A 26837-nucleotide genomic window follows, 5' to 3' on the forward strand; every position below is an offset into this window, starting at 1 on the left:
GTGTGTGTGTGTGTGTGTGTGTGTGTGTGTGTGTGTGTTTCTCTGCTCTTTTTCTTTCCATCTCTCTCCTTTTTTTCTCCTTCCCGCTTTCTTTTTCTCTCTCTCTCTCCTCTTTCTCTTATTCTTTTTTTTTCCCCCCCCCTTTGTCTCTCACTGCAACATGCGGGTAGGGAAGCAGTGGGGTGGAGGAAATGTGCATGGAGTCCTGCCATGTATCCCCCCCCCATTTTGTTTTTCTGGCATGCCGGCACGGCACTCCGGTACCTGCCAAGGTAGGCATTGTGGTTTTTTCAGCACTCTGGTCAAAAAACGTTGCCTATCCCTGCCTTAGATCATTTTTGGCAGTCTTGCCAGGAGCAACAAGCATCCTGCAGCATTCTCCAGCTAATCTTTGTACTATGTATAATTTGTTTTGCATACTTTCTCCACCTATTTCAAGATAGGAATTAAAAAAAAAAATCAGTATCCAGCTACTGAAGAACTTAAAAAAGCACTTACTTTCTGATGCTTGGCTCCACGAATATGGGCAGCATATGCATCTGCTCCTGTACAAGACACATCACAGAGCTCACAGCGCAACTGATTCTGTGTTCCACGAGCAGATGTGCTGCTGTTGCTGGTGTTCTGAGATGCTTTTAAGGCTGCTTCTTTCTTTTTGTGTTTCTGGCCTTCCAAGTGCTCTTTATAAGTCTGTTAAAATGTAGTTAAAATGTAAACAAATTCACCCTCTGAAAATTACCTCCATGATGCTCAGTCTCACAATGACAAGAGAATGTAAAATATGCAATAGTGTATAAATAAGGCATAATGATTGGTAACACTTAAACTTTGCTAGGGACAATGGTTTTCTACCCACAACAGTGACCTACTGTGCGAGACATGCACTGAGAAATGCACACTGCTTACAGGGACTGCGAAGCTCTTTTCCTTAGCGCACAAAGAATTTCACAGCTGACAAGAGACAGCCCAGGTATTAAGTACTGGTTAATGAAAAGTAATCGATACTAACACGGCAAACCTAGCAGTCTAATACAATAGGGTATAGCTCATCTGAAAGTTTCTTGTGCAATCTGAAATCGTCATGCATCTTGGGGGGGGGGGGAGAGGCTGGGGCTTTGAATCCAAGTCCTAAACACTCTAAAGAATTCTGCAGTTTGGAAGGAGGCACCGCAGAAAAAAATTAAGCATGAAATACAATGTTTTAAAGCAAGGGTGGCCCCTGTAAAAAAACAGTAGTCAGCTGGGTGTCATAAAAAAAAAAATTGTTCTGACCAGGTGTCTAAACACAGTCTTGTTCATTACTCTGAAGACACTAATTGTTTTCCTTCCAGTTATTTCAAAATTAGGCTGGTGTTCTTGAAGGAAAATCACAATACAGTATATTTTTCCAAGGAGAGATTTCCTACAGGCTAAATTCACAAATTTTATGAGCCTATGGTTTTAAGAAAGGAACTCCAGAGTCAACTGAACAGCAATTCAAACACAAAATCTAAATTTTTGGGGGATGTAATGTAACACAGAGTATAAACATGAGCTGTACACCTTTCTAACTTCAAAATAGCAACCATTCGTTTTCACACCAATACGTTTTCACTGAATTAGTCTCTTGACAGAAGTATTTAAGCAATTTTCAAAATCCACCACTGATCATAAATATTGCCTTCTACTAAGTATGTGAAATGATACATCTGTGTAGAGGAATGTCACGTAATATGGGTACCTGTGGTCCAGCACAGCTGATCTTACAGACATCACAATAGTGGATCTGGGGTGGCTTGGGAGGCTGTTTTGGTTTCAATTGCTTATTTTGGAATGGCGCCTTTTTAGTAAAGGTGGTCCCTGTCCAGGCGGCTGTTGCAGCAGCAGCTGCTGCTGCTGCCGCCGCCTGTTTCTGTTGTTGCTGCTGCTGCTGATAATAGGATGATGCAGCTGAATATACTGCAGCTTCATAGCCAGAATAAGAGGTACCTCAAAGATTAAAATAAAATAAACATTACATAATTATACATTGCATAACAGTCATACATGCTAGTTCCAAGGACACTCCATGGCATTTAACTTTCCCTTTAAAGATGTATTTTGAGATCTAGACATCTTGATCCCTTGGATGCCCTTTGATACATGTGGCCCGTATCATAATTTAAACTGCATTTTTCTTGACTACTTATGATACAGAAACAATCCTTGGTACAGATGGGACACTATGCTTTACCTCACATGCTTCTTTATAGTCATACATATTTAAGTATGCTATAATCTTTTATGCTATTAGAGGGATCAACACAACCATTTAAAAACAGTAAAAGCTCCTGGCACATTTAGTGGATCTGGGTGCAGTATATCAAAGATCTTATTAAAAAGAAAACAACACAGGAAGTAAGCCAAGGGTGGGCAAAATATGGCCTGTGGGGCCCCTAAAAATTTTAGAAAATTAATATTGATCTGCTCTTGTTTCCTGTCAAAAATGACAGGAATCAGGGACAGTAGGACCCAGGGGAAGCCCAGCAGGCTCCTGCAACAGCAGGGCCCACCCAGCTCTGCCTGAAGCCCCAGCAGGCACTTCTGGCCTGGGACCACGTGGCTGCCCTGGCACTGGAACCTCAGGTAAGGTGGCAGGGAGGGCAGGGAAGGAGCCTGGAAAAAGGCAACCTGGGAAAAAGCAACCCAGGAAAAAGCTGAATGTGGGGAAAAGCAGCCCCTCGCCCGCCCAATGGCCTGTGCTCCCTGCTGCAGCTGCTTGCAGCCCACACAGGGCTGTTCTGAGCAGGCACAGGCAGCCCCACACAGGCTGTGAGCGGCTGTAGCATGGAGCACCAGCCACGGGGTAGGGGAGGGGCTGCTTTTCCCCTCTGCACTCAGCATCAGCTTGTAACCTGCCCCCGCTGCCAGCTTGGGCCCCATACAAGCTCTGGGCTCGCCCCTTGGGGCTGCACATGGCAGCAGCAGCTGCAGCCCCACCACTTACCACGCCAGACCGCGTTTGCTGCTGCCCACCCAAAGCTTGTGCGTTGGGCAAACACTGCCCGGCGATGGAAGCGGGGGGGGCGGCGCCACAGCTGCAGCCACTGTGGCACAGGGCCGATGAGTGAGCCCAGAGTCGCACAGGGCCCAAGCTGGCAGTGGGGCCCGGTTACAAGCTGGTGCTGAGTGGGGGGGTGGGGGGAAGCGGCCCCTCGCCCACCCTATGCTGCAGCCACTCAGCCTGCGTGGAGCTGCCTGTGCCTGCTCAGGACAGACCCAGGGCTGTGCTGCCCCCAGCATGTACCATGGAGCTGGGGGGCACTGAAAGTGAGCGGGTACAGAGGCACGGGGCCCACATCTGTGTCCCAGGGCCAGCAGGGCCCAGAGCAGGGCAGCAGGGACACAGGGTCCTGGCCGGCAGGGGCTCTATGGAGCCGAGGCAGCTCCCTCCTCTCCCTGCTGGTGCAGCCCAGCCTGGCTCTACAGACCCCTGCTAGCCTGTGCCCTGCTCTGGGCCCCACTGGTGCTGGCCCTGGGACATTGGTCCCACAATGGTGATCAGGGGGCAGGGCTCCCACGCAGCCCTTGACAGCTTGCCAAAACTGGGTAAGTGGCCCTTTGCCTGAAAAAACTGCCTGCCCCTGTAATGGAGTAATCAGTTTTTCAAACCCAGATTTATGAACTTGTACCAAATAACTGTGCAAGTTCCAAGAGGGAAAGGAAGAAATGGACACTTTTTTGGGAAAAAATATTAGGTTTTGATAATCCTAGATTTGTAGATATTTAAGTCCTAGAATTGTAGCTATTTAAAGTACTCTGGAATAAACAAACAGCTGGTCTGCTTAGATCTCTACATGTCTTATCTGCGTACCCCTTGATTTCTAGCACTTAAGTTGAGCAAATCAAGAAAACTGGACTTCCGTACTTTTGAGCCACTTTTCCCATAAACTTTCTACATCTAGTGGATCAACAATTTTACTACTCTGATCAGGTTCTTCCTGTTTTAAGGAAGTCTTTTATAATCCCTTTTTAAACAGAAAACAAAAGCAAAGAATTCAAGGCAGCTACAATTTGCCAGTTGTCTACTATTTGGCCATAAAGCTAAAGAGGACTTTTCCCACCCAGGATCAAGACTTGAATTGGCTGCGTTTGAAGGAAAATTTTTTTTTTAAACCAACCAATTTGCAGCTTTAGATGGGAACAATCCACAGTCTTCAAGGTGACCCTGGAGTGCTCCCTTTCTACCCTTCACAACTGATGATACCTGACAGAACTTATCTGAATATTTGTCTCTGCCTTTCCCCTCCTCCATCCCCAGTTCTGGTTTCTGCTCCCCTTCTTTCCTGGACCACAATCAAGAACTTTACAAATTGCACTGAAAAATCCAATTTTCATATGTATGCAGCAAAACACAAGCACATAAAATGCATTTTCCCACCAACGCTGAAATGTGTCAATAAAATGATCTTATTGGCTGGATGTTTCTTGCTGCTTTGCAACATTATTAGGTACAAACTTAAACACCCAAATTTTAGAACAGCAAACGCCTACCCCCACAACAAATTACAAAATGTATAACAACGTATCATGCAAAGTTCTTACCAGAATAAGTAACTGCTGTTGTACTGTATGTAGCACTTTGAGTATAGGATGGAACAACAGTAGCTGCAGCTGCCACTGGTTGCACAGTGGAAGATACTGGATATATAGAGAATGTAGTTGTAGCTGGACTTGGGGTGGCTGGTTTTATGGCTGTCACTTGTCGAGTTTGCTGTGCTTGAGTATACTGAGTAGCTCCTTGGCTATATCCTGCTTTTGGAGCTAGGATTGAAAAGTAGAAATGTACACATATTTACAGTTTGACATAGGTGAACTGCCAAAAACGCTAAAAGATGGCACTTTATCATATATCAGTAATTAAGCTGATAACAAATTAAGATAAATCATACTTGCCAGAGAGAATATTGTTTTAATAAGATGAACACAACCCAAAACACACCCATGTCACTCATTTCACCCTTAAAAGTTTGGGGTTTTTTTTGTTTTTTTACACACAATGATGACAAACAGATGGAGGTATAATCATTGCTTCCAGTTAGTAGCTCAATAATTTATAACAACTCAGAGGTGTATTTCAGAGATTTTTTTTGGATTTACATGTTCTTTGGCTATTGCTAAAAGTGAAAGCCAAGCCACAGACAGTATATTAATTCTAGGAATATCATGTTTCATACAAAGAAGACTACCAACAAGTGCAGACCCTTGGAAGTCTACACACTCACCAGCTAACCACTAACAGCATAGAATATTATTTCCTATAAAACACCTGTTCAGTTCCTATATTAACTTGACTACAGGAACAGTGATTTCTCTACTTTTACACTGTGTAAGACATATGACATATCACAGGAGCAAAGATTCAGTCATACATGATTTTTTTCTTGATCTTGTTTAAAAAAAAGTTTGCTGACCATGAAGACTAAACTTGCTTCTTTTAGTTCTCCATCAATATTACTTCCTATAAACCTATGAGATGCATCATAGGGAATAATCCTAATGCTTGTACTTTACTCCTTCTTCAAGCAGAGATGGACATAGTTTCACTTACTCTCTGGCAAAACACAGACCCTACATTTAGCTCCCAAACCATGAGTGCTCTCTATGTTATAATGGGTTAGGCATCTATTAATAATGTACCTCTATACTTTACAAAAGCTATTTTAGAACAACACCCATCATTCTCTGGTCTCTTTTCCATGGTCTTGGATATTCTTAAGCAACCTGCTCATCCTATTGATTCTTACACAACTTCTACCATCTCAAACTTGCCTTTTATTTTCCATTGACACCAACACCGGTTTTAAAGCAGGTTTTAAGAGTTTTTAAATCCCTCAGTGGTCAGAATGGCTGAACACCAATTTGTACAGTTTAATGAAAAAACAGAAACCAAACAAAACCTTTATTCAAAACCCTGTTCCAAACCAAGCCTAACTGCTTTCTGCAACTGCCAACTAATGCTTACTTGAACTTAGTTCAGCAACATACTTGAATATTTTTAAATTTATACGTAAGTAGTTATTTGTAGCCACTTAAAATGGAAAGAGGCTGCTGCTGCTGCTCTGGAGCATATAGCAGCTGATATGCTGAGAGTATTATATCTGTATCTGTGGAGATCCAAGGGAGCTACATCACCCTAACTTTGATCTTAGATTAAGCACTCTTCAAGTTGGAGTGGTTTTGCTACGTTTATATCATTACAGAACCATGCAGCTATAACAGCCATGTTATAAAAGCTTATACTTGTATCCTTTACCCGCGACACAATTGTTAGCTCTCTATGCCTATATTAAAGGCATCTTTGGTCACAGACTTACTAACTTACCGAGGAGAGTTTTAAATCAGAACTGATATGGACCAATAACAAATGCACACTGAACTGACCTAAAAAATATGGCAGGGGGCAAGGGCAGCAGGACATTAGGGAATTATAATAGGTATACAAGAAGGACAAATTGGAAAGCACTAGGTCAGTCTTCTGAACAGATTAGATGGTTATGTTGATGCAAGCAGCACAGGAAATGAACAGGAGGAACTAGAAGTCTCACTATATAACAACAATTGTGATTTAATTGGCATAACAGACTTTGTGAGATAATGCACATGACTGAGATAGAAGAGTACCACCTGTTCAGGAAGAACAGGCAGAGAGGAAGTAGCAAGGATGTATATACTCTCCCAAGTATTAGGAGACCTGTTGAAAGTCTCTGAATACAGATGAGAAGGGACAAGAAAAAGGTAGTATTACAGTAGTATTCTGCTACAGACCATAAAAATGAAAGATTGACAGGATATAGCTTCTTTTGATCAACTAACAGAAACATCCAAAAATCAGGACTTTATAGGCAAGGGGGCACTTTACCTAAAAAGATATTCTTGAAGAAGCAATTAAACAGTACAAACTGTCCAACAAGATGGGAAAAACAGCAACTGGAGGGGAGGATCTACCTGAGAATGTGAAAATGAAAGGCAACATGTAGGATACTGATCATAAAATGACAGAAGTTAATGGTTCTTAGAAAGGGAAGGAGGAAGACGAGCAAGCACAAAGATAACTGATTTCAAGAACGCTGATTTCCATAAACCAGCAAGAACTAGAAGGTAAAATGCTCTGAGAAGCAAGGCTCATGGGAAAAGGCATAAAGTGGTAGTCTCTTAAAGAAGCAGCTTTAAGGATACAAAGAAAAACTATTGTAAGGTCAAGAAAAGATATGGCATGTAGTGAAACCAACCTGGCTAAATCATGGGCTCATCAGTGACCTGAAACACTGAAGGCATAATTGTACAAAACGCAGGTCAAAAGACTAAGCATGAGTAAAACTAGCATGAACATAGAGCAGTGATTCTCAACCAGAGTGCTGCAACACCCTGGGGTGCCTTGAGATCCTTTCAAAGATGCTGCAGCTTGTCTATTCAATGTTATCAGGCTTACGAGTGCAAATACGATAGACTCAGATTTTAAATAAGAATCCATAGCGGTAGAAACATTCTGACCTGTTGTGCTCTTTCCAAGTTCTTTGCAAGAGAAGTGCTCTACTGTTTTTCTGTAGTCCACAAACGAGTGAAAACTAAGAGCTGACATTTTCTGAGGGGTGCCCCAAGTCTAAAAAGGTTGAGGACCACTGACATAGAGAGACAGAAAACAGAAAGACAAAGGCACAAAATATGACAACTAGCAAATTATATAAAAAGTAACAAGAAAGCATCCTACAACAGTGTATTAGTAGTAAGAGGAAGATGAAATAAAAGGTCAGTTCACTGTTCACTGGGAGGGAAAGCTAACATGACAACATGAAACTCATATTTTAAAAATGCCCATATACTTCAATATTCACTAAAAAATGTTAACTGTGACCAGGAAGCCAACAAAATAAGCAACAGCAATAGAGAGGTAAGACCTCACTGAGAAAAGGAAAAGAACAGATTAGGGCAGTGGTTCTCAACCTTTTTAGACTCAAGGCACCCCTCAGAAAAGGCCAGGCCTAAGCTTTCACTTCTTTTTAACTACGGAAAAACAACAGAGCAATTCTTGTTACAAAGAACGCAGAAATGCCACAACAGGTTTTTGACACTAAAGATTCCTACTTGAAATCTCCAGGTTTATCTTGTGATTTATGCATAGGTGTTTGCCAATACTGCAATACCTCCTTAAAAAAATCTCAAGGTACCCCAGGGTTGCATGGCACCCTGGTTGAGAACCACCAAGTTAGAGAGTACTTAGTTAAGTTACACATTTTCAAATCAGCTCTACCTAAAGAAATATACTTCTGAGTACTTAAAAAAGTGGCTGAAATAATCTCAGAGATGCTAGTGATTACTTATGAGAATGTCTGGAGGGTGGACTGAGTGTCTGAAGAATGAAAAAGAACAAGCATAGTGTTTATTTTTAAAAATGAAGGACAAAAATCGGACAAGTCAGACTAGAAAGATACTGGAGCAAATAAATGTAAGAACCTAGAAGATAACAAGGTGATAAATGCAGGTTCCCAAATCACTGGGGAAAAAAACACGGCACTCAAAGAAATAGGTTACAACAGTTCACTACAAAACAAGAAGAATAGATCCTTTGGGGCTCTGTAGAGGTCTGCTCCAAGTCCAAGTACTAGGTTAGTATTTTCATTATTACTTGTTTGATAGAATAGAGAGCTTATGTCTTAAAACTGCAGATGATACCAAGCTGGGAGAGATTGTAAGCACTTTGGAAAACAGGATTAGAATTCAAAAGGATCTTGAAAAACTGGAAATATGAGGCGAAATAAATAGAATGCAACTGAATATGGACAGTGCACCAAGGCAGAAATAACCAAATGCACACATACAAAATGGGGAATGAGTATTCAGACAGAAGTTTTGCAGAAAAGATCTGGAAATTGTAGTGGATCACATATAGAATGAGTTTCAATGCCATAATGTTGGAAAATAGCAATTATCATGTTGGCATGTACTAACAGCAGCGTGGTATTTAAGATGTATGAAATAATTCTTCTACTGGACTTCAAACACCTCAGCTAGAGTGCTCTGTCCGGTTTTGGGCCCCATACTTCAAGAAAGATATGGATCAACTGGAGAAAATCTGATGGAGAACATAAAAAATGATCAGGGGTCTAGAAAATATAACCTAAAAGGAAAGATGGAAATAATTTTATTTCATCTGAAGAAGAGAAGATTGAGTCAGAAAGGTAAAAGGTAATTGCAGAGAAGTATGGAACAATTTGTTCTCCATGTCCACCGAGGACAGAAGTAGTGACACACACAAATTGCAGCAAGGCAGATTCCAGGCAGACTTAAAGAAAAAGTTATCTAACCATATAGTTAAGCACTAAAATACATTACTAAGGGGGTCTGTGGAAGCTCCATCATTGGAGGTTTTTAAGAGCATGTTAGGCAAACATTTGAAGGTGTGCTTTAGCTCTATTTCATCCTATTGGGGAGCAGTGGGATGGACTAGGTAACTTCTCAAGGTCCTTTCCAGCTTTATTTCCTATGACTCTTAATACTTTGGATGTATTTTATAACATAATATTTCAAAACTCCAAGATAATGTCTTTATCCAAGGTCTAATGCCTAGAATTTAAGTAAATAGTGGGAACAAAATTCCATACAGTCAGATGCATAAGTGTTATAATAATTAATCCAGAAACGTAAGAAGAAACATGGAATCTTCTAAGATACACAAAGAAGTCTTTTTATAAACTTATGAAGCAGCACACTGTTTTGCACTGACCAAAAAGGAATTTCAAGCATGCCACCCACCTGTCTGGTAGTACGATTCAGCTACGGAAGGCTGAGGCTGGGCAGCAGCAGCCACTGCAGCTGCAGTTGCTGTTGGTTGTTGATAGTACTGCTTGCTGTCATAAGCTACAGCTGGGGCAGTAGATCTGACATACGAGTAGGAGTCCTTAAAAAGCATGCAAAAAAAAAAAAGGAAAGAAGAAAGGATCTGAGTTTTCCCTTCAATATGTTTGGTATTAAGGATAATAAGCACCAGTAGCAGCCAGAGAGTGAAGGTTTTGTATAGTTTACTGAACCAGAACAAGCACCATATTTTTCCTGCATACCACATGCCCCCAAACAAAGATACACTTTGTTTTTGAAAGGCAGAATGAAGCCAGCAGCACCCACTGAATCAGCCAAGGGCCCATCCCGCTCAAGAAGGGCACAGTAGTTTAGCTCTAACAGGATCATGCCAACAGCTAATTCAACAAGTACTGCTGGCTGCCTACCCCGCTGACAAAGAGATGAAAGGCCAGGTAGTTCGACTCAACCAGTGGCACCTGCAAAGTCAGCTAAAGGCCCAATCCTGATGAAGCCAAACTGCTTGACCCCTCTTCTCAAGCCACAGGGGCTCTCAGCTAACTCATCAGGCACTCCCACCCCCTGCATTTCCTCATTCAAGGTTCATCCCAATTACCAGCAGCTAACTGAACATTGTATATTGTATATAAGTAAATATGATAATTTGGTTAAATATCTGGATGACTGCAACACTGAATAAGTATGATTTAATTTAAAAAAAAGAATCAATTTAGATACTTACAATGATTGCTTATTAAAGTTGCTTTTAACAACTTGCAGACCCAATATAGCCGTTTAGCTCCTACATTTCAAGTAATTCTAATTTTTTAAATATTATTTCCATTAGGAAAAAACAATTTTACCAGACAATTGCAATACTGAATGAACACTGCATGAGATGAGAAGCCCTGTGCAATTTTGAGGAAAAAAACCCCCAAGCCTCCACAAAACATACCTCTACAAAATACAAATGCCATTGGAAACTCCTAATGTTAATGTTATAAGAGAGAAAAAAATCCCACCAATAATTTAACACTTTTTCCCTTTACATACAAATTTGTAGAGGGAAATATTAGTAGAACCTTTTAAGTACTTCTGTTTTATGGTGAATTCATAATTCTATAATTTATAAAATGTTCTACCTCCCCCATTTTAAGCTTTAGAAGATACTATCAAGGTAACATTTCCTTCCCTAGCAATTTTGGCAACATTTTTCTTTTCTTTTTTTTTCTAGGGCTCCTTTTGTTCCATTTTCTGCATCAACATTTAGTACAATGCGTGCACACGTCTTATAATTAGTACTTTAAGTGGCTAATTGCCACTGCAGAGCTTGCTTTCAGGATTCTGAAACATTTGATAGCAAATACCCAGCTCCTATACAGTGTATATATAATAAAATCTAGAAGACTCCTCTCTCCAAGATATCTTTAAAAGACCTAAAATATTAAGTTAAAATGTGACCCTTAAAGGGTATTTTGCAATTTATTTTCCTTTAGCAATAAAGGAAAAATATTAATTGAGAGTAATATCTACAACGCAGTATTTACTTGCATCTAAGATGACACAGCAATAATTAGATTCCGCCCAAAAAGATTTTGGTTTGATATTACTTTTATAAATAGACCTACTGACAAAATTTATGCAAAACAGAAATACCAGTCAGTCATAAATTCAACATTCGCTTCAATTCAATTAAAACATTAACATAACTTGATCAATATTAGGTTTTGCCAAGAACCTAGTAAGTACCAGTCCTTTCTTAAATCCTACAACTTCGGACTGGTCACTTCCACTTTCACACTTTTCACTGTTCTCATCTTCCCACAAAAGTCTTCAGTTCCATCCACTTCTTGATGCCTTTAATAATGGATTCTGAAGATATCATTCCCTAAGAAGTCAGAATCCACTGGCAAAGCAGTATCGTGGTTGGCTTCTTAATCTTTCCACCAGGTGTGCGGTTGGTTCCCTGCCAAGAGCCAGTCTAAGTACTGTCATTATAAATGGTCCTAAAAGGGCTTATTTACTATGACATCCAGTACTTAAAGTCGAGATGTCACACCAGCATGTATGACAACAAGATCACAACTCACTGTCCAAATGTTTCTTTTCACATATGATATTAAATGCCCTCTGAATTAATCTAACACTAACATTCCTCTTTTCTTTAGCAGTGTTCCAGGCCTTCATTTCCACACATCTTAACTAGTCTTTCATCATCAATGCACTTGACATCCTCCTTGTTCCTGGCATTTAACTATTCCTGGTGGCAACTTTTATTTTGGCAGAGTTTTGCATTTCAAAATCACATATGGTGGCAATTTTCTCTCATCTCCCAATACTGCTAACATCACTGTAATTCACGACTTTTCATTTTTTGTATTTCTCATAATTATGCATTTTGTGCCTTTCTCAATGGTGATATTGCTTGGCATGTCAAAACTGACTGGAGCTTCATTAGCATTACCAATCTAACCCAGCAGATAAATCATGGGCTCGCCTCATTTCTTGCCACTATTGCTGTGAGCCTTGACATATGCTGGATCCCTTGCTGCTGCTCCTGACTGCCACCTGGAACTTCACCATGCATTGGATCCCTCACCACATCCTGAGCATGTGGTCCCTTGTCCCTGCAGTCAGGTCCCTCTGCAATACACAGGGTGCCTAGTTAGCTCCCAGGAGTTCCTCCTTCCTGAGTGCTGGACAGCCATTGCGGAGTCCCTCCCTCTTGTGTGCTGGCCGAGGTCCCCCCTGCATGTGCTGGTCAGCCACTGTGGGGGTCCCTCCCTGCTGTGTGCCTGGTAAGCCTCTCCAACAGCATGCTGGGTGCCTGGCAAGAAGGTGATCAGGTTGCTTCCTGCTGTTGCCTGGCTGGCAGGAGCAGAGGAAACTCAGCATGTGCTGGCTAGGCTCTCCTTGCATGCAACTCGAAATGACCTGGCAGGTGCTAGCCAAGCACCATCTCTACAGTGTGTGGGGTTTCTGGCTAGCACATGCTGAATCACTTTGAGCTACTGCCCTAGCAGCGGGTGCTGGAGCAACTCATCACATGCTGGCAGCCTAGCTATGTCCCTTGCTGTGTATCAGGTTGGTCCAGCACCCACTGCTGGGGCAGTAGCTCAGAGGAAGTGAAGGGCCATTTTGAGGAAATGGGGTCATAAACAGGGTCACTCTGAGGACAAGTTTCAGAAGCAGGGCCCTACATGATGAGGGGAGCTTAGACGCCCTCTGCTGGCTGATCATGTGCATTTTTTGGTTAAGTAAGTCATATGTGATCCTAAGTTGAGGCTTGATTTTCGTTGTGTTAAATGGGGGAAAAAAAACTAGTAAATACGGTATTTACCTCTCATAACTCCAGTAAAGAGAAGAATCAGTTCAAAATAACCATACACCAGACTAGGGAAAATCTCCCAGTGATGTAAACAGAAGTTGGATTAGGCCTTAACACCACAAAAAAGTACAATTTGCTGACTGGGATCAGGCTCCCCCCTCTACCCGCAATATGGCATGATGCAATTTAATGCACAATCCAATAATCGTACCTCCTGCCATGCGCATGTTGATTGTGCATTAGATCCCATTGTGCCTTTACCTGCATATGTAGAGGGGATTTTAGGTGTCAGATTAATGGTTGTAGACAGTGAAATCCTGTATCCCCAAAGTCAACACAACAGTGCTACTTGTGCTGTAAATCTTTTCAGTTACACAGTTTATGTTCTTCAACCCTTACCTGAAAAACAGCACAGACCAGCCTCCAATCTGACTGTTTGCATCTGTAGCAGATATTAAAGACTACCAAAACAGCTGGTAGCTTATGAGATTCAGAAAGTTATTCAATTATCTCAATCCGATTATATCAAATTAATTTTGCACATAAAGTTTTAGCCACCCAGGAGTGCTAAACTGGGCTCTGCAGAAGTATAAGAATATAGATCTTATTACCAGTTCCTTTCAGCCATCCAGTTTCCCTCCCCTTTTGTTATTCTATATGAACTTTGGCAATTTTTGCTTAAGGACACTTACCTGGTAGTTTTGTGTAGTGACTGGAGGTGGTGGTGGTGGAGCTTCTTGTTGCCTCTGGGTATAACCATAATCTGTTGCTGTGTGTGCCGTAGGGTAACCTCCATAGGCAGCAGCTGTTGCAGCAGCTGCAACAGCTACTGGAGCAGGCCTCGCTACAGCAACTGTTGCTGCTGCTGGCGCATAGGCAGCAGTAACTGTGTGTGCAGCTACTGGAGCCTGATGAACAGTGTAGCTAGCAACTGTAGTTGGATGGGAATAGGCTACACCCGAAGCTGGCTGCTGGCTGTATTTGAAAAAGATAATAAAGTATTACTGTCAAGCAAGGAGACCATCATATTCATATGCTAAACTTATTTTTTTGCAGCTTTAATTGTTTAACATCACTGCACACTAACAAGTGTCACACTATTTCAAAATGATTGCGGCTAAAGCATATATTAACTGGGCATCAGTTTTCTTTTTGGCAGTGGCACAGAAGTAAAGGGCACAAATAAGTCAGGTTTTGCATGAATTGGAAGTTGTAAACACTTCAGTGGTTCTTTGCCATAAACTCCCAGGCTGAAAAAAACCTACTGTTTCTCTGTGAAAGCTTGTTATTAATCTGTTTCCAGCCGGCATGGAATTTAAGCAAAGCATATAATTCCCATTAATGCTAGTGGGGAGCCACACAACAATTTCCTTTTCTAAAAAGATCATCTGAAAGGGGACTGTTGACTGTAACAGAGCTATCAAGAAACTTGACTTTTCAGATGTTTCACTGAAAATCAGTATAAAAATTCTTTTGCTCAGGGCAGAGACTTAATGAAGGAGTTCTACCAAATGCTGGATATGGGAAAGGTCGGCCACTGTATCTATGGGAAACTGCTCCCACCCGCCAGCATTCCAGATGCAGCATCAAAAGAACTTGCCACCAAATCAAGCATACCAGAAAAGTGAGTGGGGAGATTACGTTGGGACTTTGCCAACCTTCTGCACATACTGCATGCCTTATCTGTTCTCTAAAAATTTGTAGCAGAAGCATGAAGGGGCATATGGGTAAGGATTAATTAAAGAGGAGCAGATATTAACAGTGTAATTAAAAATTGGGTTGTCTCAGAAGCTGCAGTCATTACTTGAAAAATAAAAACTAATAAATCTCAACTAACGTCTTTTGATTTGTAATATTACACATACAGAATATTCAAAAGTTTAGATAATTTAGATTAAACTAATACATACTACAAAAAAGCCAGCATACATTACATAGAAATGGGGGTTAAGTGAAAACTAGGAACTTCCATAAGAAAAAAAAAAATCTGAGGACCAGCCTGATTTTTAGCCAATATTAAACACTTGTACAATGTTTCACAATTTAAAAGCAGTACAAAAAATTAACTAACACTCCCATTATCTGGGTCACAGAGTTATTATCTCCTTTCTACTGATGGAAAACCAAGTAGAGCAATTATTTGCCCAACAAAGTACACTGAGTCCATGACAGAGCTCAGATTATGATGTGCAATTTTGCTTTGGAGTTAGTTCTAAGGGAATGGGCATTAGCAATACCTGTCTGAAGTTTCTAATACTCAGTGTGGTGCTAATTGCCATAGACCAGGGGTTTTTAACCTTTTTGGATTAGTGTACTCCTGATGGCTGGATGCAGGGGTGGGGGGGGAGGGAGGCAGGCGCCATAGCTGTATGCGGAGTGGCAGCAGCAAGCTTCCCCTGTTCCCCACGTCCAGCCAGGTGGGTGGTGCCTACGTGGCAGTGTGGGATGGTGAGGTGGCGGTGTTCCATCTCTGCCCACCCACACATACCCCCTAGGGCCTTCTCAAATACCCCTGGGGGTATGCATACCCCTGGCTGACAACCCCTCCCATAGACGAATGGCTTCCAAACTCCAGTGGCCCACAAGCAACAATACTGACAGAGTAACCACCTATGGGCAACTGTATACTTTGATCTCCTTTTCAAGGGGCTTAAAGATTTAGATTTCCTGGGACCGAGACAAAGGCAACACATTGACTATTTGCCACCGTAAGTGGGCAAGCTGCCTCTTTACTGCTTACAGTTATTGTCATAACTGTAAGCTTCAATAACACATTGATCTTTATATTTGGCAAAAATGTTGCATGACTTTGTCATTTTAATAATGTCAAAACAGCACTAGTATATTAAAAAGGCACCCCTACCAACAGAAATGTACAAGCTGCTTGCAGATGTAAGAAAAAAAAACAAAGCTGTGCTCTACCAAAAGTAACAGTAGATACTCTGCAGCATCTGTAGAGATTCAATCAGCTATTAGATAAAGGGACAAAAAAGCCCCACTAGAGTATCTAATCTATATAGACATCAGGAGAGTCAGGTCCGATTAAAGTGCTGCTTCTTCTGGGCATGTTCTGGGTGAGGCACAGGAGCATGTCAAGTTTATAGTGCCATCTTTTTTTTTTTGTGCGTGTTACGATCTGCAAGTAGCCACAATGAAAATCCTACCATTCTAGGAAAGTCAAATAAAAATAACAATATTTAAAAAAGCAGAATTTTTAATATTCACTTTAAGAATGTTTTAAAATAAACTAAGGTCCATTAAAATATTTTTAAATGCCAGAACTATATTTAAAAAAAAAATACATATCTTTAAATATAGACAGTTGAATGTCACAGAATTTTACAATATGATACAGAAGTCATATTAAACCATACTGCCTCAAAAAAACACTCAAATCAGGAGCATCTAAACAGGGAAATATAGAGTTAACTAACAATTACCATGTAAAGTAATTTAGGCCAAGAAAAGTGAATAACTGGAAAGAATGAATAAATCTTTTTTACCAAGTGAACTCAAAGCAAAAACTACAATGCCCAGACAAAGAAGGTATAGAGAAAAAGGAGGAAAAGGCATATGATAATGTAATCAAGAAAGTAGAAAGTACCAGTGTTAACTTCTTCACAGCCATTCAGATTTGTTGTCCCTGAATACAGCACTAGATCTTTAGTCAGATAAACTGATTAGCAAAGAGGCAAACTGCAACTAACATCCAAGCATCTTTGTATTACATATAATCCATTCTATTAAACTAAAAGCACTTCAAGGTAGTATTTTGTTTGTATAGATTTCAGGGGACACATAGGAAGCTTAAGAGAAGAATTGGATGAAGATCCTATTGGTGTTGCAGAATTTTAAACTTGATCCTTAGCAAAATGAAACTTCTCAATGAGAATAAGATACAGTCCTTTTAATAGCTCCAGCAAGTTTAAATTTCTGAAAGTTCTTTCCCTTATCTTACTAGCATTCTCCAATGCATCCCCAGATAACTTCATTTAGTCACTAAGACCTAGAAGGACAAAGGGACTAAAGATTCAGTAATGCCAAGCCTAATTTTTAGGCATTTGGTCCCCACAATGGAATCCACTGTCCCGAGTTAGATGCTTCAGTGTAAGTGGTTTACTTGCCTCTTTTGGAAATGGACAACTGGCTCTAATGCTAGTCTCAGCCCTAATCTTTTGTATAAAAGGCTAGGGTTGAAGCTTCTGCAGAGTAACTAGTAGATGAGGGGCTAGGTTTTCTCCTCAGCCTGAAGAAACTCCTTCCCCTGCCATGGGAAGGCCATAAACACTAGGCCAGGGGTTCTCAACCGGGGGTACGCGTATTCCTGGGGGTACTTGGGAAGGCCACAGGGGGTACATGGTGGCAGCGTGGAGAAGTGGGGATACTTGGAAAGCGGTGGTGCTGGGGGGGGGGGGCCGCCACCACCATCCATTACTCTGTGTTGCTGCTGCACGCCACTTCCCTGTGCCCAAGTAGCCCCGTTCTCTGTGCTGCTGGCTTTGCATCTGGCCAGGAGTGGGTGGGTTGCTGACAGCTGGCCGGATATGAAGCCAAAGAGCTGGGGTACATGGGAAGTGGCAGCACAGGGGGGTGGGGCCACCACCACCCATCACTCTGCGCCAGGCACCGTTTTCTCGCACCCACTCTTTTCTCATTCCTGCTTCTCCACGCCACCGGCTTCATGTGTGGCCGGCCGGCCATCAGCACCCCCCCAGCACATGGCAGTGGTGTGGGGAGCTTACACGTGGCGGCCATCCCTGCCACCATTTATACACTCAGCACCGCCACTGCATGCCAGGGAAGGAGGGGGGCTGACGGCCGGCTGCAAGCAAAGCCAGTGGCATGGAGAAGCGGGGATACTTGGGTGCAGGGAAGCAGTGCCCAGCAGCAACACAGAGTGTATATATGGCAGCGGTGGCATACGAGCTCCCAGCACCCCTGGCTTTACATCCATCTGTCAGTGTGCCCCCGGACCTGTGTGGGACAGGGCAGGTTACCGCTGAGGGCTGGGGCTGCACCAGGCTCTTCCACGCGTGCGCGTGTGTGTGTTGTGGGGGGGGGGAGGGGAGCAGACTGTGTTGGGGGGCAGAAGTGATGCTGGCAGGGGGCTGCAGTCACCCCAAGATTAGCTGTAGCTCACCTGACCCCCTCCCCTCAACACCCATATAAGTAAGTATACCCATATAAACCTCCTATGGATCACAACCATGACATGTATGCTACCAAAGACCTGAAGAGAAATGCTATCTTGAGGTTTTTTTTGGTAGGTTTACCCATGGGGACAAGGCTGAGAGTGAGGTTTCCAGGCTAAGAATAATCCAAAATGGAAAATAAGTCCTCAACAGAGGAATAAGCAGATGAAACAAGAATATTTCACAATGGCTACAAAGGCAGATGAAGGCTACAGTGGAATAGAAACCTCCAGTTGTCTAGGTTTTCTTTGCCATCAGATTAAGGTTTCCCTTCCACAAATTATTACATGGTTACTGATGCGCAATGGTGTCCCCACATTGAAAGAAGACACGTCTTCTTTTCATAGCAAGTCCTATGGTGATGGTGGCAAGTGCTTACCAGAAGCCCATTGTCATGAACCTACAACAAGAGTTGATGATTCTATGATGACCGTTTTGAACTTGGAAGAGAGATGGGTGTGCAATCTGGCAGCTGCAATCATGACTGTATGGGGAGGGAGCTAGAAAAGGTGACTTATACAGTCTGTCTTGTTTTACCTAACTGGAAGACTGCATCCAGTGGGATCACCGTGATTCAAATCAAGTAATGAAGTTTGCAACCTGGAATATCCATATTCTGAGGAACTAAACTAACAATAGAGAAGGACAACAATCATGGCCAGAGACCTTGCATAATTTGATACTGAGTTTGCTGCACTTAATGAGACGGACATGCAGGAAAAGGGCAGCTCACAGAGCATGGTGATGCCTACAACTTCTTTTCCAAAGGAAAAGAATGAAAAACAGACATATCCATGACACAGGTTTTGCTATCAAGACCAAGTTCATTACTGAGATGCATCAATTAGCATGGCATCAACAAGCATGCCACAACCCTTTGTCTTCAACTCTTTCTCTTTCAAATGACGTCCACAGGTGGTGGAAGAGCCTCCCCAAATGTGGGGCTGCAGGCTTCTGGCGGCTGCAACAGAGGTGGGGAGGGGCACGCAGGCAGTGATGAGTGAGGGAGTGGGGCTGGGGCAGGCCCTGCACAGCTGGGGTGGGCCATGGGACTGAACCACAAGTGGCTCGTCCTGGGGGGTGCAGCTCCTGCTGCTATGCGTACCCTGGGAGGCATGTGCTCCTGGATCTGCACGGCGTAGGGTAGGCTGGGGCTGCTCTGGGCTCTTCCACTTTTGATTAAGTTCCATGCTGTTTCTTGGACACTGCATTCACAAAAAGGGCTGTCCAAGATGTTCACATTGTGTCGTTTTGAAGTGTATCCAAATCTCAGTCTGTTCAGTTTGACCTACTCTTCTGTCAAGGTTGAATGCAATGGGGGACTCATTTGGTGTTGGTATAAAATACTGTAGAACAGGCCTGACCTTTTCCAGCAGTTGGCCCATTGTTGCTGCCTATAGGTTTGGTTCAACATCCCAGTCTCTACCAGGAGTTTGTGGGCTTCACGTACAAACAGCTTATGACTTTTAAGCCTCTTAAGCCTCCAAATATTTGAGTCTTCAGTTAACAGTTGATGGAGCAGGTGATTGTCTGCAACTGACCAGAAGACAACAAGCAACAGTCATCGGCGCAAATGCTCCGAGCCTCGATGCAGATGATGAAACAAAAATTCTATTCTAAATTCAACCAACTCCTGTCATCTAGCCCCAGAGAAAAGAAGATAATTCTTGGTAAATTCAATGCTAGAGTGGGCAGGGACTCAGAGCTATTGAAAGGAAGGGATAGGGAAAGTAATTTCAAATGGTATTCTTCTCCTGAGCAAGTGTTTAGAATGCGATCCCATCATCACAAGCTCCTTATTCCACCCAAACAACAAAATGAAAGATATTGCGGATGCACTGCTGCTCAAACCACTAATTACATCGTATGTGATTTGGTAATTACAACCATTGCAATGTCTATATCACCAGAGTGATGACCAGCACTGACAAATGCTGGACAGCTCATCATTTGATATGTTCCCCATAACTTCCATTGGTATGACCCAAAATGAAGTAAATAAGGAAGTGGTTCAGTATCAACTTCACTAAAAGTGATCATCTATAGCAGAACCTCAGTGAGAAACTGTTCAGCCTCCCTGCCAATCTTGACACCACCGATCACTGGAAGAGCATCAAGAAAATACACTGCAAAGAATCTCTCAACTTCTCTGCAAAGAAACAACTGGACTGGTTTAATGAAAATGACTGGAAAATACAGGCTCTCATTGATAAAAAAGGAGGGTTTTCAAAGCTTGGCATAATGACAGCAACAGAAGCAAGACACTTATCACATTAAAACTGAGACCCAGAGGAAAATCTGAGAGCAAAAGAACAAGCAGGAGAGGACAAAGCAAGATTTAAAAGTTTCTGATAGCCATAACATGCAGAGTTTCTTCAGCACAATCAAAACCATCTATGGGCCAAGCACACAAGGAGCCATCCCTCTGAAGTCCAAGAACTGAACAACACTCCTTAAAGACAGCTCCGTCATCAATGCACAGTGGAAGAAACCAAGATTGTAACGCTGATGATACCACCATGAAAGCCATTCTGCAACACCCCATAAAGGACTACTTTGTAGATCCACCAACTTATCAAGAGTCCTTGAAAGCCATTAAGCAGATGAAGAACAACTAGAGCATGTGGCCCTGATGAAATACAAGCTGAAATTTATAAGCTAGTTGGGCAAAAGCTCTCTCAAACTATATGGGTGCATCCAGATGAGCGCGGCTATGCAGTATGTGGCGCTGCAGACACATCTGCGGCACTACATTTGATCTGAGCCTTCAAGAGGCTGAGAAGTGACTTGTATTACATATTCAAATTTTCTCCATGCTGCAAGGTAGCAGCGTGGGGGCGGGGCAAGGAGTCTGACTGGGAGATCCTCAGGTCAAAAGAACCTGCACCAAAGAAGTGGGGCAGTGCACAGGGGGAGCCACACTTCAGCTGCCAGACAGGTTTTGAGTGGCAGGATCACCACTGCCGCAGCCCCCAAGGCGCTCAGGATTCCAGGCAAGGCTGATGGGGCCAGCCCAGTGTCTGGGGTAGTCTGCCGTGTACCAGGGGTGCGTGGCACAGACGTTCCAAAGGGAACTTGTCCCCAGGAAACCAAATATCTACGCTCATGTGGATGCAACCCACAATGTTATTATGAAAATCTGGAAACAAGAACAGATTCCCAGTGACTTGAGAAATGCCAGGTTCATAATCATATTCAAGAAAGGAGATAGATCAGATTGCAGCAATTAAAATGGTATTGCATCTGTCTGTAGCTGGTAAGATCCTTGTTTGTGTGATCCTCAACAGACTCACTTTCCTCACTGAAGAGATTCTACCCGAGTCCCAGCTTGGTTTCACACCAGTCAGAGGTACAATAGATATGATCTTTATTCTAAAACAGCTGCAGGAAAAGTGCTGCAAATAACACCAAGATCTTATACATGGCCTTCTCTGACCCAACTAAAGGCTCTGATGAGATTTGGATGCCTACCAACAATGTGTTACTATTAGACTCCTCCATGACAGCAACTGTCCTAAGGAACGGCTCAGAAACAGACCCCTTCACTATGAGAATGGGAGTCAAGCAAGGAGATGCGACTGAACCAACACATCTCATTGCTGACAGACTTCCATCTGGAGTCAGCATCCAATCCAGTATCGCATAGATGGCAATCTCTTTAACATCAACAAGTTACGTTCCAAATGCAGGATAAGCCATAGTGCCATTACTTATCTTCAATACACTGATGATTGTGCTATGTGCGCTCACTCAATTGAAGAGCTTCAGGTCACTCAGGACTACATTCGTGAAGTGTATGAAATGTTTGGACTCATCATCAACTTCAGGAAAACCAAGATACTTTACCAACTCACTGCAAACCAACCAGCTGCTCCTCCACACATTACAATTAGAGGGTAATCCTTGGATAAAGTTGAGCATTTCCCTTATCTGGGTAGCCACCATTGCCAAAAAGTAAACCTAGATAATGATATTCAACACTACATAAAATCAGCCAGTGCTACTTCTGGATGTCACCAAAATTGTGTTTTTGATGATCATGACATCAGGAGCCAAACCAAACTTCTAGTTTCCTGGGCTGTTGTCATCCCTACCCTGTGGTATGGATGTGAGACTTGAATGACATCTTGGAAACCCTTTAAAAGCTTTGGAATGTTACCATCAGCAATGTCTTTGGAAAATCATCCAAATGATTGGAAGGATAGAAGAACTAATGTCAGAGTTCTGGCTCAAGCAAACACCATGACCACTGCAGCCATGTTATACAGCACCAGCTCCAGCCTGCAAGAACCAATTTGCAAAAAGGGCGAGAAAACCCCAGCCCTGGCCAGAGGGGGAGGGAGGGCAGGGCCTGAGCCTCTGAGGCAGCCAAGGCCTGGCTCAGGCTCAGACTTGCCCTTCGCTTCCGGAGCATGGAGGTAAGTGGGGCTGTAGGACAGGGCTGGGTAAGATAGTTGGGGGCTGAGGGAGCAGGGGTGCTGCTGGCCCCAGGTGGCACACTGCAGCTGGGAGTAGGGCCAGGGGGTGAGGGCAGGGGTGGCCCTCTGTGGGGGCTTTGTGGGAAAGCGATGCCAGGCGCATTGTGGTGGTGCCCCCCATATGTGGGCCACACACTTATTGCTCAGCCACCTGCCTGGGGGAGGGGGAGGCAGGCATGCAGCCAGAGCACAGCTCTATGGCCAACGCTGCAACCAAGGCGAGGGATGCCAGGGGGAGGGGGGGTTGGGTTTGCCACTTACCTGGAGACCTGTAATGGCAGTGTCAGCTGCTGCCTCCAAAACCTCCCGCTGCTGCCGTGGAGCCATGCTTGGAGCTGCGTGGCTGGCAGCAGCAGCGCAGGGTGGCTGCACAGCTCCAAACATGGTTCCGCGGTGGCAGCGGGAGGTTGTGGAGACGGTAGCAGTCACCGCTGACATGGGTGGCCGCTGCCGCTTGCCTCTAGGGCTGCTGGTGCCAGTGATGACAGCCGCTGAGTAGAAAACCTCCTGCTGCCACCATGGAGCTATGCTTGGTACTGTGCGGTTACCAGCAGCGGCACAGCAGCAGCATGGTGGTGGCCAGGTGGCACGCAGCCATTCCCAGCTCCACCACTGCGCTGCACCGCTGCCGCTGGCCACACAGCTCCAAGCATGGCTCCACGGCGGCAGCAGGTTTTGTACAGAAAGGCCGTCACCGCTGACATGGGCTGCCCCACAGGCAAGTGGCAGCAGCAGCCCGTGCCAGCGGTGACTGCCACTACCTCCACAACCTCCTGCTGCCACCACTGAGCCATGCTTGGAGCTGTGTGGCCAGTGGCAGCAGCGCAGCGGTGGCTGTGTGCCGCCCAGCCACCACCACGCTGCTGCCGCCACCCGGCAGCCAGCGGCACAGCTCCGGGCAGAGCTCCATGGTGGCAGTGGGGAAGTTTTGGAGGCAGTGGCAGTCACCGCTGTCACAGGCCTCCAAGTAAGTGGCAGCGGCTACTGTGTGCAAGCCCGCGCCCCCATGCCCCACCTCCCGCGCCCCCATCCCTCTTCCTGCCTGCAGCATTGGCCATGGAAATGTGCTCTGGCTGTATGCCAGCCTCTCTCCCCCCCCCAGGCAGGTGGCACACTCACCCCCTGGCCCTGCTCCTAACTGCCATGTGCCGCCTGGGGAAGGCAACACCCCCCACTCCCTCAACCCCCTATAGCCCCCAAGCCCCACTTACCTCTAGGATTCATGGGCAAAGGGCATGGCTCCACAGTGGCGGCGCTTGCTCACAAAGCCCCCCCCACCCTACATGCAGCCACCACCACCCCACACCGCTGCTGAGCCGTGCAGCTGGTTGTGGGGCATGCTGCTGCTTGCAAGCCCCACATTTACATACCTGGCCTGCACACGGTGGTTGCCACCGCACTGCTGTTGCCACACCACGAGGCACTTGCTCACAAAACCATTCAGGTGGCCATAGGATGGCAGTGCAGGGCGCAGTGGTAGAGTTGCGGTGGCGGCCTCTGTGTGCGAACCTCCTGTCAGGCCAGCTGGCATGTGTGTGCCCCACAGAGTGGCACCCCTGCCCTCACTCCCTGGCCCTGCTCCTGGGAGTGGGCACACTCACTGCTTCTTGATCTACCCCTCCAGCACCTTCCCTTTCCTCCACCCTTACCCCCCACACAGCTGGGGTGGGTGTCAGTGTCTGTATCTGCATGTCTGTGGGCCTATTGCAAGGGGCATCAGGAGGGCTGTTGAGACTGTTGGGGGGGAGTGCGGGGCACCAGCAGCACTGGGAGGGGCTGTGGATGGCCTTTAGTTTCTCTCATGGATTTTGGGTTTTTAACCAGAGAATATGCAAATTTTAATCAGAGAAAACCAGGATCCCTGGTCATAAGGATGCCTGACAACTGGCTCCCAAAACTGGTCTTATATTCCCAACTCACTGATGGTCACTGCTTGAGGTGGGCCAAACACGTGCTTATGGACACACTGAAGGCCAATCTAAAGAAATGAAATATTAACCTTAATACCTGGGAGACTCGAGCACTAAATCATCCTCCGTGGCACTGAGATGTACACCAAAGCATCAATTATTCTGAGCAAACTCACCTCACTATGGAGGAGGATAGATGAGAGAGACAATGGGAAAGAGCTGTGACCAGACATCATCAGAATCTACTCCTTTCTCCTAGAACTATTTGTCATGTATGCAGCTGAGCTTGCCAATCTCAGATCAGCCTCCTCAGATCAGTCATTTAAAGACTCACTGATCAGTCTGACTTCTCTACTTCCTTGCCCCACATACCAAGAGACCAGTAACAATGATACTCATAGGAATAACAAAACATATGCCTGATTTTTAGAGTTATTCACAAGATCACATTCATCTATTCAAAATTACAGCCAGGGATACTGGTCTTCCCTGTTTAAAAAACAGCAAGTTCTCAGATAAAAATTGCAAGTTCTCTGATTAAAACCCCACAGACCCGCGTTTTTCCACAATTAAAATGAAATGCCACTATAAATATAGGTATCAGTTAAACACAATATTTGAACAGCTCTGATATGCTGGTGCCCTGCCCATGCCATTGTCCCCTCACTTCCAAGCCACAGCCACCCACTCCCGCTGATGCCCCTCACTCCTGACCCACCGCTCCCCAGCCCTGACAGTGCCCCTTACTCAGCACCCACAGCCCCCTAGCACTGCTGGTGCCACTCACTCCCCATCCACAGCCCCCCCATCCCCTCCAGCCCTACTGGTGCCCCTCACTCCCGCCTCATAGCCCCCTGGGCCTGCCAATGCCCCTCATTCCCCAACCCACAGGGCCCCCCCCCCCTCTGCTGGTGCCCCTCACCCGTGCTACCAGGGCTATGGGGTGTGGTCTGCATCCCCCTACCCGCTATCAGCAGTGCCTAAGCCCTTGCTGCCACCCATTGAAGGCAGCAGCTGTTGTGGCCAAGGTGGAGCGCAGAATCCAATACCCAGTTCCCCCCACCCATGGGAGGCATGGCTGGAGCTGTACCAAGCTATATGGTACTTTTGTTATCAAATTATGATGTACCAGTATTAATCAATGGTACATCTATCAAAATGATACCATTTGTAAAAAAAAAAAAAGTAAGTCTTTTTAAAATTTAATTTAGACTACTTGATAGCTTTTGATATTGAGGAACTGAGAGCAAGCCACTAGTCATTAGTGAGCAAGTTTCTATCAGAGATGTCACCCAACAGTTAAAAGAAACAAAAACACAACTCCCCTCCCCCCCCGCCACCAAAACCAAAACCTTTTTTACAGCAATAATTTTATCATGGTATAGGATTAACAGCCCAGGAATGAGATTTCAAAGGCTAATAACATTCTATACCCATGTTTACTTTAGCAAACCTGTTCCCCTTGCTTCTGCAACATCATGCAGAGCTAGTGATCGAGTTTGCAAAATTTTGGGAAAATTTTCTTAAGTCACCCTTTCCTATACTTATCTGACTGAATGCCCATACTCTTCTATGACTTAAAAATTTGTTTTACTCTATCACAACAATCCTCTATCCAAATAATGCCATATTTTACTAGGTTATTTTAAGAATCTTTTTGTCAGTAAGTCACTAATGTAATTTGGTTGTTGACATGACAAACTCAACAAGCATATAATTAAACAACTATGGTATATATCCTGGGTTTGCTACAAGAAGCACCCCCAGAACCATATAAAAAACTCACATGCCACTGTGAGGCTTGTGGCGGGCCAGTAGGGGGCGCTCCTGCGTTGAGCCGCCCACCTCCCTGCAGCCAACCACCTTCCAGAATCCGAATGCCTCCCTAGGGGCGCCTTATACTTGGCTGACCCCTCTCCCGGAGCACACTCGCTAGTCTGGGGGTAATGTGCTGCCACCATCCTGAGAAGGGACTGCCTCGGCCCTGTGTCCTCAGGGAAATACAGGCCTAATAGTCCGATGGGTACTCGACCCAGTACAGGCACTTGGGGCACTTCCCCAAGTCAAGGGGGCAAAAAGTAAAGTCTCCCTTAGTCCGCAGACCTAAGGGGTCTCT

The 26837-nt window shown here is 44.4% G+C and overlaps 1 protein-coding gene across 1 annotated transcript in view; it reads right to left on the minus strand.

Moving 5' to 3' along the window:
* The window catches only part of ZFR (zinc finger RNA binding protein), a 64113-nt gene that overhangs the window by 22010 nt on the left and 15266 nt on the right, over positions 1-26837 (minus strand). Inside the window, 5 exon segments of the mRNA XM_019531919.1 lie at positions 499-690; positions 1721-1968; positions 4564-4782; positions 9772-9916; positions 13834-14116. Of these exon segments, the coding sequence (XP_019387464.1) occupies positions 499-690; positions 1721-1968; positions 4564-4782; positions 9772-9916; positions 13834-14116 (1087 nt within the window).

Source organism: Crocodylus porosus, unplaced genomic scaffold (assembly GCF_001723895.1).
Source record: "Crocodylus porosus isolate Cpor-Errol unplaced genomic scaffold, CroPor_comp1, whole genome shotgun sequence".
In the NCBI taxonomy this organism is placed as follows: domain Eukaryota; kingdom Metazoa; phylum Chordata; order Crocodylia; family Crocodylidae; genus Crocodylus; species Crocodylus porosus.